This window comes from Ascochyta rabiei, chromosome 14, assembly GCF_004011695.2.
Source record: "Ascochyta rabiei chromosome 14, complete sequence".
Taxonomy (NCBI): domain Eukaryota; kingdom Fungi; phylum Ascomycota; class Dothideomycetes; order Pleosporales; family Didymellaceae; genus Ascochyta; species Ascochyta rabiei.
Genome location: NC_082418.1, coordinates 796,572 through 815,288, shown reverse-complemented (window position 1 = coordinate 815,288; position 18,717 = coordinate 796,572). Strand labels below are relative to the sequence as shown.

At 55.9% G+C, this 18,717-nt stretch overlaps 4 protein-coding genes across 4 annotated transcripts, besides 3 other annotated features; 1 reads left to right on the top strand and 3 right to left on the bottom strand.

The window, feature by feature from the left end:
• Positions 1–74: 74 nt before the first annotated feature.
• EKO05_0008207 ([Pyruvate dehydrogenase (acetyl-transferring)] kinase) lies at positions 75–1,454 on the top strand (the record flags this gene model as incomplete). Its single annotated transcript, XM_038946472.1, has 1 exon — positions 75–1,454. One exon carries the CDS (start codon positions 75–77, stop codon positions 1,452–1,454), a length of 1,380 nt encoding a protein of 459 aa, XP_038796662.1.
• A 695-nt stretch (positions 1,455–2,149) lies between these two features.
• Positions 2,150–2,200: a tandem repeat.
• Positions 2,201–2,229: 29 nt separating this feature from the next.
• EKO05_0008206 (Pyruvate carboxylase) lies at positions 2,230–6,405 on the bottom strand (the record flags this gene model as incomplete). Its single annotated transcript, XM_038941204.1, has 8 exons — positions 2,230–2,334; positions 2,392–3,697; positions 3,746–4,668; positions 4,720–4,973; positions 5,031–5,044; positions 5,100–5,644; positions 5,897–6,189; positions 6,255–6,405. The coding sequence occupies 8 exons, from the start codon at positions 6,403–6,405 to the stop codon at positions 2,230–2,232; spliced, it is 3,591 nt and encodes a 1,196-aa protein (XP_038796661.1).
• A 23-nt stretch (positions 6,406–6,428) lies between these two features.
• Positions 6,429–6,467: a tandem repeat.
• A 797-nt stretch (positions 6,468–7,264) lies between these two features.
• Positions 7,265–7,300: a tandem repeat.
• A 1,911-nt stretch (positions 7,301–9,211) lies between these two features.
• EKO05_0008205 (Clathrin heavy chain) lies at positions 9,212–14,918 on the bottom strand (the record flags this gene model as incomplete). Its single annotated transcript, XM_038941202.1, has 10 exons — positions 9,212–9,565; positions 9,618–10,531; positions 10,583–11,399; positions 11,613–12,294; positions 12,349–13,048; positions 13,101–14,217; positions 14,267–14,641; positions 14,700–14,726; positions 14,800–14,820; positions 14,874–14,918. 10 exons carry the CDS (start codon positions 14,916–14,918, stop codon positions 9,212–9,214), a joined length of 5,052 nt encoding a protein of 1,683 aa, XP_038796660.1.
• Positions 14,919–15,528: 610 nt separating this feature from the next.
• On the bottom strand, positions 15,529–18,289 carry EKO05_0008204 (Eisosome assembly protein; the record flags this gene model as incomplete). The annotated part of the gene is made up of 3 exons (XM_038941397.1): positions 15,529–16,379; positions 16,427–17,974; positions 18,034–18,289. The coding sequence occupies 3 exons, from the start codon at positions 18,287–18,289 to the stop codon at positions 15,529–15,531; spliced, it is 2,655 nt and encodes an 884-aa protein (XP_038796659.1).
• Positions 18,290–18,717: the final 428 nt, after the last annotated feature.

The following is an 18,717-nucleotide window of genomic DNA, read 5'->3' as shown; positions in this document are numbered from 1 at the left end:
ATGATCGCGCCAAGGCAAAAGTTCGGGGACGTGCGTGCTCGCCGCATTGTCCGCGCGAGGCAGGGCCAACCACCATGGCAGCAGCAGCAGCGTCTCGGACCCGCGCTGGCGAAAGAGACGGAAAGGCGAGGCGCCGTTCCTTGATCCCCTTGCACGCGAGAGCAGCCCACCGACTGCACTTGCGCCTCGCCCCCAAGGCTCAACACCGCCCACCGCCCATCATGGGCGTCTCCTCACCCGCCGCCCTGAGCCCGCGGCCCAATCCGCCCGGTGCGCGCCTCGCCATGCCCGAGCGCGCCAAAGCCCTCTCGGGCCTCTCACGCGCCAAAACCCTCTCGGGCCTCTCGCGCGTCGCCAACCCCCCCGCCGGCGGCGACACCGACATGGCCGAGCAGATGAACGACGCCGTGCGCTCGCAGTTCGTCTCGGGCGCGCGTCTGGGCGAGGGGACCTACGCCATAGTCTACGCCGGCCACTACCGCCACCACCCCTCCAAGCTGGTCGCCATCAAGAAGATCAAGCTCAACGCCGACTTCAAAGACGGCATCGCCATGGACGCCATCCGCGAGATCAAGTACCTCTCCGAGCTCGCCCACCCCAACATCATCAAGCTGCACGCCGTCTTCAGCACAAAGGACCAGAACCTGTCGCTCGTCCTCGAGCACCTGCCCCTCGGCGACCTCGAGGGCCTGTGGAAGAACAAGACCATCACCTACACCTCGGCCGACATCAAAGCCTGGAGCAACATGCTCTGCCAGGCCATCTGGTTCTGCCACGCCAACCACATCCTGCACCGCGACATCAAGGGGAACAACCTGCTCATCGCCGCCGACAACACCGTCAAGCTGGCCGATTTCGGTCTCGCCCGCTCCTTCGCTGACCCCGGCAAGAACATGACCTCCAACGTCATCACCCGCTTCTACAGGCCCCCCGAGCTGCTGTACGGCTGCCACCACTACGCCGGCAACGTCGACATGTGGAGTGTTGGCTGCGTCATTGCCGAGCTCGCGCTGCGCCAGTTCTTCCTGCCCAGCGAGACTGACCTCCAGCAGCTGTCTGTCATTGTCGACCTCTTCGGCACCCCGACCGAGGAGAGCTGGCCTGGCGTCTCCTCGCTCCGCTACTACCAACCGCCGCCGAACCGCGCTGCCGTCAAGCTCCCTCAGCCGCTGAGCTGGTGGCGAGGCCGCCTGCCCCTGCTGGGCGACGACGGCATCGACATGGTGCGTGGCATGCTGGCCATGGATCCGCAGAAACGCTTGACCGCCGAACAAGCCCTGAAGCACCGCTACTGGACGTCTGCACCGCGCCCTACCAAGAAGGAGAACCTGCCCAACGAGGGCGGGGGCATGAAGAAGGAGGGCGAAGACCTGAAGCGCAAGGGAGGCGAGACCCCAGCAGGCGCCAGCCGAGGCGATAAAGTCGCGCGAAAGCTTGACTTTGGCGGCATGTGAGCTTGAACTGAACTACCACATGGATCAAAATTGGGAATCTCCTTCTCGGGCTTGAACCACAACACGGAAGAAAGCTTGACTACGGAACCGTAGCGAAACGGACACCACTGTCGCCCACAAGCTCTTTTCGCGCGGAGAAGTCAGATTAAGCTTCCCGTCGTGTGCCCCATGCAGTTGCCATGCCGGGATCCGAAAACACCCGAGTCTACGGGAACGGGCAGCGGGTCCGCCCCCCACCCCCCCCTCCCTCCTCGCCAAATAGGCACAATCAGGGCCGTTTTCGGGAGCAGCGGTAATGCGGGTCTTGAATCTGGAATACCCGTCTTGCTCGTCTGGGGTCTGGAGTGGCTCTGGGGTACACGAGCCATCTCGGTGTAGCACTCCCCCGAGGCCTATCGAGATGCACCGAATGCAGGACTGGGCCACGGACTGGAAGAGGGAAGAAGACAAGACAGCACGATACGATACGACTCAATACCACGTCAAGATTGGACGTAACTGTCTGAGAGTAGTTTCTCGCTCGTGCGCATTTGTGAAGCCCTCACTATAGGGAATTTGGAGCAAGAATATAGTCTTGGTAATAAACTTCCTTGATTCAATAAACCATATACCATACTCGTTCGTACTCGTTCGTTGCGCAAGGGAAAAGGAAAATCGTTACAGGTGTCCTGTCCTGTCCTTGCAGGTATAGCGGACACCCTTCCATCCATCCGTCCACCATCCACCCATCCATACTTCCATCCATCAGACACGCTCTTTGTACTTGCCCGTCACTCTACTTGACGAGCTTGCAGACGAGGTCGCCAGAGTCGACAGAGTCACCCTCGCGCACCGACAGGTTGCCCACCTTTCCAGAGTGAGGTGCCGAGATGACCATTTCCTGTAAATCATTAGCATACCGTTTGCAAATCACCTAGTTGCTTTGCTGAATACATACCATCTTCATGGCGCTGAGAATGGCGACGGGGTCGCCCTTCTTAACCTCGCTGCCGTCGTGCACGCGCACCTCGACCAGCACACCAGACATGGGTGCGCCGACCTGGCTGCTGTCTGTGGGATCCGCCTTGGGCCTCGAGACGTTCTCAATGGCCGCGTGCTGGTCCTCGACCGTCACGGTACGCGTCTCTCCGTTCATCTCGTAAAAGACTTCACGCAGACCAGTCTGCTCGGACAGAGGGCCGACAGCAAGCAACTTCAGGATAAGTACCTTACCCTTCTCGAGCTCGACGTGGAACTCCTCGCCAATCTCGGGACGCGACAAGAAGTAGCGTGTGGGCAGAACGGACAGATCGCCGTACTTTGCGGTCCACTTCTTGTAATCCTCAAAGACCTTGGGGTACATGATGGACGAGGCGACATCGCACTCGGTGGCATCGCCCCACTTGCTCTTGAGGTCTGCCTTGACCTTGGCAATGTCCACGGGGTCGAGGTACAGACCAGGGCGCTTGTCCATCTTCCTGCGCTCACGGAGAGCTTGCGAGCGGAGAGGCTCGGGGAAGCCGCCGTACGGCTGGCCCATAAGGCCCTCGAAGAACTCCAGGACGGAGGATGGGAAATCGAGCTGCTCGGCCTTGCTCAGCACGTCGTCGTAGGAGAGCTTGTTGGAGACCATGAACTGAGCCAAGTCACCAACCACCTTGGAGGTAGGCGTGACCTTGACGATGTCACCAAGCAAGTCGTTGGCCTGCTCGTACGCCTTCTTGGTCTGTGCCCACTGCTCACCGAGACCCTGCTGCGAGGCCTGGAAGATGAGGTTGGTGAGCTGACCACCAGGAATCTCGTGCTCGTAGACCTCGGGGTCGGGACCGGTCAGACCAGCCTCGAAGGGCGAGTAGACGAGACGGAGCTGAGCCCAGTATGCGTCCAGGCTGCGGATGGCATGTGCATCGAGACCTGCATCGAAGTCGCTGCCCTCGAGCGATGCGAGGATAGCACCAATGCTGGGCTGCGAAGTCATACCAGACATGCTGTCAATGGCAGCATCGACGGCATCAGCGCCGGCCTCAGCGCAAGCAACCATAGATGCAACACCGGTACCGGCGGAGTCGTGGGTGTGAACGTGGATGGGGAGGTCGGGGTACTTCTTGCGGATGGCACCAATGAGAAGACGGGCAGCACGAGGCTTCAGCACACCAGCCATGTCTTTTACGCCAAGTACGTGTGCCCCCATCTTGACAATCTTGTCAACAACGTCGAGGTAGTACTCAAGGTTGTACTTCTTCTTGGGGTTGAGCATGTCGCCGCTGGCTACAGTTAGCTTTGTTGAGAAGATTGGATCCTGAAAAACTTACGAGTAGCATACAGTGCCCTCAGCAACACCACCGGCCTTGAGGACAGCCTTGATGCCGACCTCGAGTTGCTCAACGTCGTTCAGAGCGTCGAAAACACGGAAAATATCGACACCGTTCTTCTTGGCCTGTTCACAGAAGTGGAAAATGGCGTTGTCGGGGAGGGAAGAGTACGCAACACCGTTGGCTCCACGGAGAAGCATCTGGAAGGGAATGTTGGGTACGAGCTTGCGCATCCTCCTCAGACGCTCCCAGGGATCCTCGTAGAGGAAGCGCATGGCAACATCGAAAGTAGCACCACCCCAGCACTCCAGAGCCCAGGCGTTGGAGTAAGCGTGGCTGGTCTCCTTGGCAATGTTGAGCAAGTCGACGGTTCGCACACGGGTAGCGAGGAGCGACTGATGGGCGTCACGCCATGTCGTGTCCATGATGAGGCAGCCCTTGTTGGCACGAACGGCCTTTGCAAAGCCCTCAGGGCCCTCCTTGAGCAGGATGTTCCTCCAGCCCTCGGTGCACGGCTGAGAGGTGTCGATCTTGTTACCGCTGTTGTCAGTAAGGATAGGGATGGGGATCTCGCCCTTGAACCTGGGCTCGCCAATTTGGCCCTTGATTTGACTGCCGTTAACAGCAAGGTCACCAAGGTATGCAAGCAGCTTCTGGGCACGGTTTTGGGAGCCGATAAGGTTGAAGAGCGCAGGTGTGTCGTCGATGAAGGTTGTCCAGCACTGGCCTTCGACGAAGGTGGGGTTTGTGAGGAGCTTGATCAAGAAGGGAATGTTGGTCTTGACACCACGGATGCGGAACTCAACAAGCGCACGAAGCATCTTTCGGCGGGCGATCTCATATGTGGAGCCACGGCATGTGCACTTGACCAACATGGAGTCGTAGTGAGGAGTGATGATAGCACCCGCGAAACCGTTACCTCCCTACAATTGGTGAGTCGCTTGTGCATTGTAGCCATCAATTGCTGAACTTACATCGAGACGGACACCGTTGCCGCCAGCGGAACGGTAGACTTCGATCTTGCCAGTGTCGGGAGCAAACGACTGGGAGGGGTCTTCTGTGGTGATACGGCATTGGAAGGCAAAACCGCGTGTGGAGATGTGGTCCTGTGTCAGACCAAGCTGCTCGAGGGATGCACCGGCGGCAATCTGGATCTGAGCTGCAACGATATCGATACCCGTGATCTCCTCGGTGATGGTGTGCTCGACCTGGATACGGGGGTTGATTTCTAGAATGGGTTGTTAGCGAGTGCACTTGACACAGATGAAGCTGGATCGTGTCGTACCGATGAAGTAGTACCTAGAAACCGATGGTTAGCATGCGTAGTGGCCATAGTTTTTGAAAGGGTTTGTACCTGTTCTGCTGGTCGACCAGGAACTCAGCGGTACCAGCGTTCCGGTACTTGACTGACTGTGCGAGCCTGACGGCATCGGCCAGGATAGCATCACGGGTCTCGACGGGCAGATCCTTGGCAGGCGCAATTTCAACGACCTTCTGGTGACGGCGCTGGACGGAGCAGTCACGCTCGTACAAGTGGACGACGTTGCCGAGGTTGTCACCGAGCAGCTGGACCTCAATGTGCTTGGGCTTGTCGAGGAAGCGCTCGACGAAGACGGTGCCGTTGCCGAAGGCCGACTTTGCTTCTGATGTTGCTCGCTTGAACGCGTCCTCGAGCTCTTCCTGCTTGCGCACTACACGCATACCACGGCCACCACCGCCGAAAGCGGCCTTGATGATGATGGGGAAGCCGAACTCATCGGTGAACTTCTTGACATCCTCGAACCTCTCGACGGGATCCGGTGTGCCGGGCACAACGGGGACATTGCACTTGATGGCCAAGCGTCTCGCAGAGACTTTGTCGCCGAGTGCGTCAATGGTGTCGGGCGAGGGTCCAACGAACTAGGATAGATGGTAAGCCTGGGTTCTGCCCGCTTGCCAATGCAAAATGGTAAGCAAAATGGATCCCGTATTTGCTGGGTCGCTGACGCGCCGCGCTGCAAAGATAGCACAACAGGACTGGCTCGGTGGAGCGCCGGCGGCCCCGCTGCAGGCTCGAGCACAGATACGCTCAACAGGTGCGATTGGCAACGGCGACCCCTCCACCGATTTCGTCATAGGGTAAACAAAGCGGATACCGAGGGCAGAACTCACAATCAAACCAGCCTTCTCAACGGCACGAGCAAAGCCGGCATTCTCTGACAAGAAGCCGTAGCCGGGGTGGATCATGTTGACATTGTGCTCGACGGCAATCTTGATGATCTCGTCGCCGGCGAGGTAAGCACCCACGGGGGTAAACTGGCCGCGCTGCCCAATCTCGTAGGCCTCATCGGCCTTTTGCCTGTGCATGCTGAGGCGGTCCTCATGACTGTAGACTGCGACGGTGTGCAGCGACAGCTCGTGGGCGGTGCGGAAGATTCTGACGGGGATCTCTCCTCGGTTGGCGACTGGGCGAGCTGTTAGAGGGGTCTGGGGGCTTGGAGAGAAGCCATTGCGTCTCGCGGGCACGTACCCAGGATCTTCTTCAGCTGCATGATGGAGCTGCTTGCTCGCAGCTTGTGGTGGACCGAGTTTCTGTGAGGGTGGTGCTCGCCATGGCCCTCGTCGAAGTCATTCTCGTCGATGGCGCTCGAGGCGTTCTTGTCAACTGCAAGCGTCGTCATGCTGGATGACTGCAGTGAACGATTAGGGTAGGGTAGGGAGGGGGAGGGGTGGGAATGGGAGGTGGGAGAGGAGAGATTGTTGGATCAAGATAGCCGGGCGAGGGCAACTATATAGGCGGTATCGGACAGGGCCTTGCTACAAGCTACGAGTCACTGGGAGCAGCGCAACCTTATCCCAAAACAGCTACCTAGGGAAGCTGGAGGGCCAAGACCAGATCGAAACACAGACTTGAGGACCCGCACCTGATGTCGTCGTGGCCCGCCGCCAGCTCTGTTGCTTTTCTGCGCAGCAGACTGGCCGCTGGCCACGAATTGGCTAGAGCTCGCTGGTGCTGTGCATGGTGCATGGGAAGACAGACTCGGGCCTGGTCAAGCTGTACATGACATGGTACACTACGCGAGGCCTCTCCGTAGACGTGAAATGCTTATCTGGATACAAGACGAGGCTATGATGGCATCCGTTCAGCTCGCATGCCCTCGACGTCCTCAACAGTTCAACAGCCTTTGTTCTTCTGGCCCGCCGTGAAGCTGTCGACGCTACGCCCCTCACCAGAGCTCGAGCTTGTCGACAAGTCCCCGCGCGAGCCCCCCCTTCCCCCCCATGCTCACATGCATGTAAAAGATATTGCCGGCCGCCATGCCACGGCCCTAGATCCACCCTGACTTCACCTGGATGGGGGCGTCGAACAGACATCAAACCCTCTTTCTGCCCACCCCACGCAGCCAGCGGAAGTCGTGACAACTGACAAGCAGCCAAGCCGTTCAACGCTACTGGCCCACGCCTCATCCAAACACTTCCTACACACTGGCGCTCGCCACTCGGTCCAGCTCGACCGCGGCCTACGCATCCCACTGCCACCCTGCCTGCCTGCCTGCCTGCCTGCCTGCCTGCCTGTCAGTTTGCTATTCTCCGTCCCACAGCTTGTGTAGGGTACAGCTCGGCAATGTGGGATATCTGCGGAGAAATGCCATGCCAACGTCCGCTTTGCTTCGGCGCGCCTCGGTCGAGCGCAGTGTGGGCCGAGTAACACGCTCGCGACATGTGCTGATGGCCCGAGATATGTCCTCGTTCTGCTACCCTTTTCCGGCACCTCCCTCACTGCATGGCATCGCGAACAACTCGGGGGCTCGGCTGCCTGCCCGACCCTCCTCCTCGACCGTGTTGGTGCCGAGTGCTGCACAATCAGTTTCGCCGACCTGACCAAGACCGGCTCGAAACCTCTGGGCAATGCCTAGTTTCTCAGGTCCCCTCTCGCGACCCGTGTGCATGGCGCGAGGGGCTTCTCCAGCCGCTGTGTCGGCCCTGTGGTGATGGCTTTCACCATGAGTCATTCCGCGCACTGCATGTCTGCATCTGGAAGTGTTCTACATGAATCGTAGTAGGAGACGACTTGGCGGAGATCATGCAGCAGTAGTGCCTCTTTCTCACATTGCAGAACAAGCCTTCTCTCTACCCAGTACAACGGGAGGCATTCAGGATACCTTTGCGCACGTATGGTACGTATAGAGATATTCTAGGGAATACAGCTCTTTGCACCTAGGTGAGCTCTTTGCTGGAATATTGCCAGAGACCTCCAGGCCTAGGTAGTTGTTGGAGTACAGCTGGGAGAGCGGCTGCGTCCGAGCTTCCCTGACAACATTGGATGGCTGGGGCTTCGTCAGACAAACGCGGATCCGCCCTGCGTCTCGAGCTCCTTGGCGCATCGCAGCGTTCAATCTTTCAACCCACCCTATGTGTCTCCACCTCAAGCTTGTCTCCTCCCACTCAGCTTGAAGAGCAAACATTTCTTCAACCTCGACTACATGTCTCAGGTGTTGGGAGCAGGTTTCCACCGATCAGCACCACCTGATTGGTACTAGCGTGTTTTTTCTACTGAATACCGATCAATCTTACGTCGCACTGCTTTATTCCAATATCAGACTCTCTGCTTTCGTCGACCTCTCAACGCCAGCGTTATGGTCTGGATACCCGGACAGTCAGCTCAGCTGGCAACCATTTGAGCACAAAGGCAATTCACTCAGTGCGAGTCCATGGCTCCTTCTGTCTCTTGTAGTCCCTCCGTTGGCCCATGACCCTGAGGCGTTCAGAGGGCTCGAAGTTGCCTGGCCTCCGTAGAGGAGCCAGAATAGCCGACCACACATCATCCCTGAGAGGCTCTTCGAGATTGTCGCTGGCTCGAAGCGCAAGCGCACGAACTTTGGCCGGGTGGACCACGAAGCTGGACGAGAGACTCAAACGGTTCATCAGCACGCCACACATCGAGCGTCCGCACTCTCGGGTTTTCGAGACGCCTTTCGCGTAGGACTCTGCTCAGTTGAGGAGATTTACAGAGCTCTAGAGGACTACAGGTTCTGTAATACGTGATTCACATGAAAGTTGTGACTGTCACGATCAGTTTTCTCTGCACCACGATACCACACACAGAGCGTGCGCATTCTTGGATTCTTAGGAAGTCTTCAGCGCAAACATTACTGAGCTCGAGAAAGTGACTACAGACTTCTTCACATTGTTCACACGAAAATGGCGACTGCCATGATCAACCTTCCCTGCACGGCGATTTCAAGCGTCCGAGCAAGCCACCGAGCAATCAGTTGTAGAGCATCAATTTGCAATAATTATACATGAGCCTGAAAATGCCTAGTGCATAGAAATGCAGACCAGGAAACCTCCAGCGAAACGCCTTTAAGAGTACAGGAATGCACTCGCTTTTGCAAGCCCCACCAAAAGATCAATATGTAGATCGAAAGCAATCACTCATCATTCCTTCATGCAAGACCGGTAACATCATCATCACTGTCCGTCATCCTAAAAGCCCCGGTAACCCGTCGGCTGGGGAGCGATCCCATTCGACATCTGGTAAGGACCTGGTGACGGTGCCGAAGCAATCGGGCCTTGCGTCAGCATAAGCCTCGAACCGAGGATCGGTGTATCGTCCTCCTTCTTTTGCTGTGATGTCTCGCGAGCCTTGCGCTCCTCGTTGTCCTTCGTAAGCAACTCAATAGCCGCAGTCTGGCGAGACAAGAGGTTGATCATATACGGCATCGTGAAGTCGTGGAGTCCATTGCGCCATGATATCTCCAAGATGACATCAGGACGGATGAGATCGTAACAAGCGTAGAGCATACCAACGTAGCACTCCCGGCTTCCGATATCAACGAACTACAGAAGGTTAGCACGGAAAAATCAATTTGGTGCACGTAAGATCACTTACGTAGCGAAGCAGGTCTTCCACAATCTCGGACTTGCTCGAGATCGCCGCCGTCTCGATAGCATCCTTGAACAGCTTGTCCTGTTTCGACAACGCAATCGACTTGTCCCATCGCTTGTTCTTGCGGTAGATATCGGCCGCAATCTGGCGGAAGAAGACGAGCTCGTGCTTCTCAAGACGCTGAGCAAGATCAACAGGATCGTAGTTGTCGTAGCTGTTGACCGAGTCGCGCAATGTCTTGTAGTCTTCTTCCTCAATCAGAAGGTCATTAAGGGCGTTGTTGACCTCACGCTTGTTCTGGGACTGGACATTGAGGAGGAACGGCTTGACGAGCGGGATGTTGTCAGACTTGAGGAACATACGGACCACACGGTTGACGTCAATCCTGGGAGCCAGTGCTTGCAGGAGGTCGGTCAACAAGGTTGGCTGCTCTTCCAAGTAGAAGCCTAATGCGCGGTAGTAGATCTCAACGTTGGAAACCTTCGTGATGGTGTCCTTGAAAGCTTGGTGTTCCCAAGCATCAGATGCACGCTCCATCATTGCCAATGCTGCATTATCCCACTCGTCATAGTGGACGTACAGGAAGATCAGCTCAGGCCACAAATGAGCTTCCTCGGTAGCACGGATCGCCTTGGGGATATTAATGCGAGACCAGAAGAGGCGAAGATGTTCCATAACACGCTCTGGGTGGTACTTGGCGAGAGCAATGCCCAACTCGGTGAAAATACCCATATGTGCTCGCTCTAGACCGAGTCCAGCCTCGAGAAGACTAATAAGCTCGTCGAAGTAGCCGTCGCGCTCATACTGCTTGACAAGCTCGGAAAGCTCCTCAGCGTGAACAATGAGGTTGAGACCACAGATCTGAGCAAGGCGGAACTCCTTCTTAGCGACACAGGCCTCATTGACTTGCCTCCACACTGTGACGAGTTAGTGTTCTACCACAGAAGAAATGGGAGGGATGCACGAACCCTTGACCGAATTGGCTTTTCTAGCGCATTCAACGGCAGCCTGATAGTCCTCGAGGTGTACAAGAGTGGTGGCAAGCTTGGCCCAGTTCGAAATGCTGGTGAAGAATATCTTGGCTGCCTCGTGGTAGCCCTCCTCATAAGCCTTGTCTCCAGATGCTTCAACATCTGCTACGTTGGTTCCACGTAGGAACTCCTCTAGCTCTGGCAGCTGGTTGGTACGAGCAAAACTAAAGGCCAGAGCAGTATCGATCGGGACTTCACGCTGGGTCTTGCGGGCCATCTTCAAGAACTTGATAAGATCCTCGTCCTTGCCTGCGTGAGTGGCAACCTCGATGACCTCGAGGAAGTTCGAAGCGTCTCCAGCGCGGATGTAGGACTCGATCGAGTCAGTGACACGAAGACCGTCCAGCTGAGCCTTGGCGACTCTGCTCCAGACTTCTGGTGCGTCCACTCGGTCTGCATAGTCTTGAGCACGATCGATGCTGACAATGTGATCGACCAAGACGTTGACGGCATCGACATGCTGACCGTGCTTCTTGAAGATCTCGAAGGCCTCATCATACATGCCAACCTCGATGCACTGCTGAGCAATGTCCTCAGGAGTGTAGTTCTCAAGTTGCTGGATGTAGTTGGCAACACGGCCACGGTCGGACTTGGCTGCTGTGAGCATGAGGAGGTTCTGCAGGGACGGGTTGTCGCTGAACGTGGTAGGCTCGAGGAGAATCTTCTCGAGCAGATCGATGAGCTCAGCTGGCATATCGTTGGTGATAAGCGCCTTGACTGCGACTGATACGCGGTCGGGATCGGTTGATTCAGGCTGGATTGGAGTCAGTGAGAGTATGGTCGAAAGAATTGAAGGGGTTCCTGATTCGGAGGATACGGAGGATTCAAGCATCCAAGGCCCCAAACTGGAACCTCAAATAGGACCCAGGAGGTACTCAGTGCACCGAACCAAAGGCTAGTGACGGGGAAATTGAAACCCCAATTGTAGGGAACATGTAATCCCACAAGGGACCCACGGAGTACTTACAACGGCTACAGAGGTGACTTGATCGACCAAGGATCGGCGATGCATGTTGTTGTCGTTCAGGACAAAGTCCCAGATTTCCGAGTCAGCTCGCTCGAGCAGGTAGCGAGCTTGAGCCTTGAACATAGCGTTCTCGTTCGTAATATTGACAAGTTCCAGGTCGTTCTGACCCTTGGAGTAACAGATGACCGCAAGATTCGGGTCGCGCTTCTCGCAGTATTTACCGACGGTAAGGGTGTCATACTGGTCGTTCTCCCTCAAAAACTTCTCCGGGTTGTTGTTAGAATCAATGTAGATCTTAGCCAGGGCGTTGTAAACAGCCTGTTGCTGGTTGCCAGCAGCCAAGGTCTGCTCCAAGAAGGGCAAAAGAAGCTTGAGGCGGTTGCGCGACTCGACTTCAGACACAAGCTCGTCAATAGGGATTGAGGAGGGTGTGACCGAAGCCAAGAGGCCCTTGATGATGCTCTCGTCGCAGTCGACATCGAGCAGACCTCCAATGACCTGAGGAGTTCTGGCGGGGTTGACGCGCTGCACGTAAACCTCGATAGACTTGAACTGCTGCTTCTTGTACAAGTACAGAACCAAGTCATGGATGAAGTTGAAGCGATCGCAAATGATGATGAGAGGCAGCTGCTCGGTCAGATTGGCTTCCTTCAGGAAGTTCTTAACCTTTTCAGGGTTGAGGCTAGATTTCGGGTCAGTACGATGTATGAACAGAAACATTAATAAGAAGACTTACTAGTTGCTCTCACGACAGATACGCTCAACTTCGTTCAGCTGGCCCATGGTTGTCGCGGCCTCAATGTACTTGAAATGGACGTCCGGGTCCTCGCTGACGTTGACGATGGAGCCTAGGAAGAAGTACAGACCCTCGGCTGTGCGGTGCTTCTCAAGGAGATCGATGATGCGGGTGGCACCGAGCAAGTCCGAGTACTTCTGGGCAATGCGAATGACAGCTTGCAGGTTCTGTCGGATGTTGGTAGTCAACATGGCGTCAAGACACTCTAGTGAGAGCTCGACTGTGAGCTGGCCGAAGTAGTTGATCAACCACTCCTCGGGCAGCTTGTCGGTCTGAACGATGATGCGCTTGACAGTTGCAGGGTCATCGTTGTGCTCCAATGCGCGCATAAGCAGACCAGCGTTCTCGCAAAGGGAGGCGATGCGGGCCTTGTCGTAGTGGTGGAACATCTCGTTTCCGAGAATGGCATCAGCAACTTGGGGAGCGTTGAGCAGATTCATCTCAAGCAGCTTGGTCTGCAGGTGACCCTCCTCCTCACGATCGTTAGAAAGAACATCCAGGAGGAAGGCAGTGGCCTGTTGAATCATGCCTTGGGACTGGAAGATGTCCACAACGCGGTCAGTGCTAATGAGTGGGCCGCCTTCGTTCTTCGCGAGCTGAATAGCGAACTCACTGCCCTTCTCTGGGTTACTTCGGATGACTGAACGGTCAGTTAGTACTTTGAGCCGAAACGACGTGTTTGTACAACTTACCATGCTGCAGGAGGACGTTGTAATCAGCGGTATAACCAACAGAGTTGCAGTACTGAACGATCATGTCGTAATGGCCAAGCTCGGCTAGAGCAGCTACGACCTTCTGAGGGACGTTGGCCTCCTTGTAGATTGCCAGCGCGAGGTTCAGGTCGTGGGGCTTGGCGAGATCACCAAGCTCTTCAGAGCAGTGAAGCTTGCCTTCCTTTTGCCATTTCTCGATGAGGTGCTTGCGGCCCTGCGCAAACACAGGACGCGCTAGCTCCAGTGTCTCCTCCCGGTTCAGGCCGCCCTTGTCAAGCAGTTGACCAAAGTACTGCAGGAGGACAGTGATCTGGCCTGGCTGCTGGGGAACCGATCGCAAACGGTTGATGGTGTTCATTGTGCGAAGGAAGCCGCGAGGTGAGCTGGCAGCCACCTTGGCCGCCTCAGCAAAGTTGCCCTGGTTCATCAACTGCTCGAACCGCTGGTTGTACAACTGATCAGCTCCAGGAAGACCACCCTTAGATGCGAGCTTGTAGGCAATCTCCGCACACGCCGGGTTCTCCATGATGTAAGGAATCAACGTGTCCTCACGGATAGTTGTGTGTAAGACCTGTCCCCGCTTGTTAATCACAACCACACCGGTGCCCTCATCGTCGCGGGCCGTGGTGAAAACTGTCTCTTCCGAGATCCTGTTCAAGAACAAAGCGGTACCGGTCTCGAGGTCGTGTAGGTGGATGAAACCGAACTTGGTAATTACGATTAAGATACCGTACTTGTGCGCGATGTGGATGCCGAGCGGGAAATCACCAGTACCCTCAGCAGGCCAGTGAATCGGGATCAGTCGTTTGGGGAAAGCGGGGTTTGAGGCGGCGTGGTCGACTTCGACGATGTTTATCTTAGCCTCGCCGGAGGACGACTTTACAGCGAACGCGAAGAGCTTGGTGTCGGTTGTCGCGCCATCGAGACGGAGTGTGCCAAAGGTGGCTGCGTGACCTTCGAGAGGCTGGCTAACATTCCTTGCTTTGGAAAACAGCTGCATGTTGCCACGGATGCCTCCATTGGGACCCGCCGCAATGCCAACCAAACAAGACCAGCTCTCGTCATCGTTTGTTACGTAGTTGATGATTTGGTTGCCCTAGACAGGATATCAGAATTGGTCAAAACGCGGGGCCCAAACTACCAACCTCGAGCTGCTCCTGGCGGTCGAAGATCTTGCGTGGTGTAGATGTCTTCGACTCCAGCACGTCCCAGTGGTACACAGCCTTCGAGCTGACCAGCGCGAGCGTAGTCTGGCTGATCCACCTCCAGAACACAATGTCCTCCTGATGGCTGTATGTCTGCAGGCGCTCTTTTGTCTCGAGGTTGAAGAGCTGCAGCGTGCGGCCTTGCGCCTTGAGAGCAATGATGGGCTCAGTCAAGTGCATAATCGCACTGTCTGCGCGAATCGGTCTGCGGATGACATTGTTTGTGTTCTTCAGATCGATGATGACGGTCTCGGCGGGGGTGTTGGCGTCGTTGTTGACCTGGCGCACGCAAACGTACTTGTCGGACTCGAGAGTCTATGGTGGCTGTCAGCGCGTTGCCTGATGGCCAATGTGGAGGAACTATCCCACGTACACAGTTCTGCCACGATATCGATGCCGGCTGTGGATCCTGTTAGCTTGCTGTCCTATGGCCGGGACTCGATTGGGAGCCTCGTTTGCACAGGTTGACGTACGAGAATGTTCAGGTTCGTGAGCTACACAGTCAGCAGTTAGCTTCCCTCTAGCTCCAGTTGAAGGACAGACATACCAGCGTCGGCTGCGTGACGTGCAATGGGACCTGGCGCTGAGCCATGTTTGCGACCGACCAGCTCCAAGCTCACTGGAGTGAGAGGGCGCTCAACGACGAGGGGTATCGGAAGGGAAAGAAGTATTAAATCCAGATGCACAACTCCAGAGGCGCGCAATAGAAAATGAGAGGGTGTCGTTAGACGGTGTGGGGTGCGTGGGATTGGTGATGCTCAGGAGCTCGTGGTTGTCCACGGTTTCCACAGTACGCTGGAGTAGCCGGGGCTTGGCTGGCCGTAAACAGGCAAGCGCATCAAGCGGGCTGACGTCGATTGTCGCGCCCAAACGCACACGAAGTCACCAACAAACTCACTTTCGAGAATTCCAACGGCGGTGGACTTGCGGACCCTACAAACGGCAACTGCCAAACAGCAAGCCGGTGAGAGTAGTGACACTATCAAATGAGCTCACGAGACGTTGTTGCAAGCCATAGGGCGCTGTCAATACTGCTGAAAGACGGCTTTCATTCATCAAGTCCAAACATTACATGTACGGTATCAAGGGTAAAGGAAAAAGCGTAACCGCAGGTAACTGTGCCCTCTTCAGCTTCCGCCCATTACAATCTCCCAAATTATCGCTATCAAGCATTACTTCCTCCCCAGCGCGGCGTGATCCGATTAGATACCGACTTCATGGAACTTCGAGTCACGAACTGGGCTGCTGAGACGGCCCTTGTCTACTTCACTCGTGAATGTTGGAGGAGGAGCCAGGTCTTGATCAAAGTGGTCCCTTGCTTCCTCAAAGTCTGAGGAAGCCCTGGTGTCGTCGCTCAGAAGACGTGCGGGGCGGGGACGACCCCTTGTCATCTCTTCATCGTCGCTGCTGAGCGATGAGATATCCGAGTAGCCGTCATCTTTGACGTGAGGTACAACTGTAGGCTCAACATCGCCCAAGTCAGTTGGACGAGTTGTGGAACTTGCTTCAGCATGAGAAGTTGATGGTGTCGTCAATGAGTGAGACTTGGACTCGGATGCGCGTAGGGAGGCCCCACCAATGAAGCCAGTGTTGTCCCTCTCTGTGGTCTTGCCCTCAGCACCAGTAGTGACAGCCGAGTCGTGCTTAGAGCGGCGCTTCAGCTTGTTTAAGATGGACTTGAGACCCTTAGATGAGTTTGGTGAGGTGGGCGATGTAGGGTCGGTCGAAGCAGGGGCCATGACGGTGGAGTCTTGTGTTGGCACGGTGATGTTAGAGAGTCCCGTAGGAGCGGTAGGCTCTTCATACAGATCATTGTTCGCGTCAGTAGCAGCGGCAGCCGTGGCCGGAACTGCGGCGGTGGGAGTGGCGACGACAGTAGTTCCCAAAGCAGGTCTAGCAGTAGGCGCCGCACGAGAAGCCTCCTTGGATTTGCGCTGCTCTTCCTTGACCAGACGGTCCTCCTCGGCTTTCCTGGTCTTCTCGGCGTCCTTCGCTTGCTTTGCAGCTGCCTTTTCTTCTGCATTGCGAGCCTTTGCTGCTCTCTTCTCTTCATCTTTTGAACGTCAGTATTTCTTCTAAAGCAGAATTGTGTCGCAGTACCTTTGCCTCTGCGTTCTTCGTTCTTGATCTCTGCGAGACGCGCCTTTTCCTCTTGCTCCTTCCGCTGCTTCTTCTCCAGCTCGGACTGCCTCTCGGCATCTTCAGCTCTTCGTTTCTCAGCCTTCTCAGTAATCTCGTCAAGGGTCGGTTGGAGCCTGGCTTGCGCAATGGCATCGATCTCGGCCTGATCCATCCACTTTCCGTTACCTATCATGACCCTGCCGTGATTTTCCATGCGAGCTTCAGAGTTTGCGAGGGCCCGCTGGCGGGCTTTTTCATCCCAATCATCCATCATGGAGTTCGACATCTTGCCTGTCTTATTATAGATATCCTTGTCAAGGCCCTGCATCTGCGCTTGCACCTTACGTTCCGCTGCAGCAATCAGACCCTTGCGGTCCTGGTCGCGCTTCCTCGCATCAACGTCAGCCAGTTGCTCATTGAACCGCTTCATTTGATTGCGGATGCGTCTGGAACGGAAGTCGTCTTCGTCAGAGTCGCTGTCCTGTGGAGGAGCTTCAGAAGTGCTGCGAGCGCGAGGTCTTCCCCGACGCATGGAGAGTTTAGAACGGCTTTGCTTGTCGTAGCCATAGTAACTTCGGTAAGCCGCGTTCTCGTCATAGCCAATCTTGGCCAGTCGCTCCTGCGCCAGCTTCTGTGCAGCTTCCTGGATCCCAATATACTGCATAGCTTGTTGCTTGATATCCGCCTCGCTAGTAGCAGGCTGTTGACCGTGGGCAGCAGTAGCACCTGTGCGAGCTGCAGATACACCGGAGCGTCCAGAAGCTCCTTCAATGTGTTGCTGCTGGATATCGTACATTTTCTTGGCCATGACAATGGCTGAAGCTCGAAGCGCGTCGTTCCGATTCTTCTCCTCGACTTCCAGTGCAACAGGTGGAGCACTCGTGTACATCTCCCTGGCGCTCCTAGCATGCTGAATCCTTGCTGCCTCCATTGCGCCAGATCCAAGTCGGTTCGAGTCCTGGAGCTGCACCGCTGGTGCCTTCGAGGCTCTCATCGACGGGCTGTGAGCTACCGTGGCGGCATTCAGTGCATTCTTGGCAGAGTTCTTTGAGTCAGGGTAAAGTGGAACAGACATGGGAATGGACTGCGCGCGCTTGCGACCGGCTGCTGAGTGGGCCCCAGTAGCTGCTACCAATGCCTTCTTCCTGCCGTCCTCGGTGTAGCCATAGTCGATTTGAGGGCCCAAACCCGTCTTGCGCATGGCAATGTTGGCTGCTGAGTTGCCATCCGCGCTGGCTTCGGGCTGCCACAGGTTTAGTTTGACGCCATCTCGGTGGGCAAGAAGTGCTGCCTTGGAGCCCGCAGCGCTTGCTTCTGGTTGCCATAAAGGCTTCATCTTGTAATTGTTTGCCAACAGCGCGGCTTTGCCAGCGGTAGACGATTGCTCTGGTTTCCACCACTCTGGGCTCTTCTTGTTTTGGTTTGCAAGTAGCGCAGCTGCTCCAGCCGAGGAAGAGGTGTCGATGCCAACGACTGGGAAGCTAGGAAGATCGCTTGCCTTTGCGTATTTCAGGCTGGCTGCAGCGCCTGGCGTTCATGTCAGATCCACTTCGACACAGTTGCTTCTGCTTGGTTACGCGACTCACTTGCTGACGAAAGCTTTCCGTCCGGTCCGAGCGGGTTGATTCTCTGCTGCTCGTTGGCCGGTCTTGTACTGTACAAGGCCGCAGTCGACGCCTGGTTTTGCAAAGCATTACTGTGAGACTGACGAACATGCGCCGAAGGATCAGGGCATCGCATGCCCGTGTCGGTGGAGGTTCGCGGTGGAGCATCTGCCGTGCTGTTCAGGGGTGCAACATCACCGATGTGGGGAACAGCCGTGGGCAAACCTGTTGTCGCCATTTCGAGAAACTCAGGTTAAGGCGATCGTCACAGGGTTGTGGAAGCAAACTGTTTGGAGAGCTGAGGGAGCGCAGAAATGTAAAACAAAAGAGGATATGACGAACACAACCCTAGCCGCCTTGCAGCGGCCATGCTAATCATGATGGACTGGTGTAGCTCTAGGGTTTGGTCCGGTGATGTCATTCTTGACGACTGACGCAGCCACAGCGCGAACTGTAAGCCGCGGCGATCTTCCGCAACACACCCACTCTAACCGCCTTGAGGTTCGATCCTATGTGTTTGGAGATCACAAGCCTACTCTAACCCCAAGCGGATCGTCCGCATCACGAAAGCGGGCAAGACTTGTCACAGTCCGCTCAAACGAGCCCTAGAGATAGTCAAGATAACCAGGTAGGTTCTTGTATGCACGCTCGTTCACCATCAGTCAC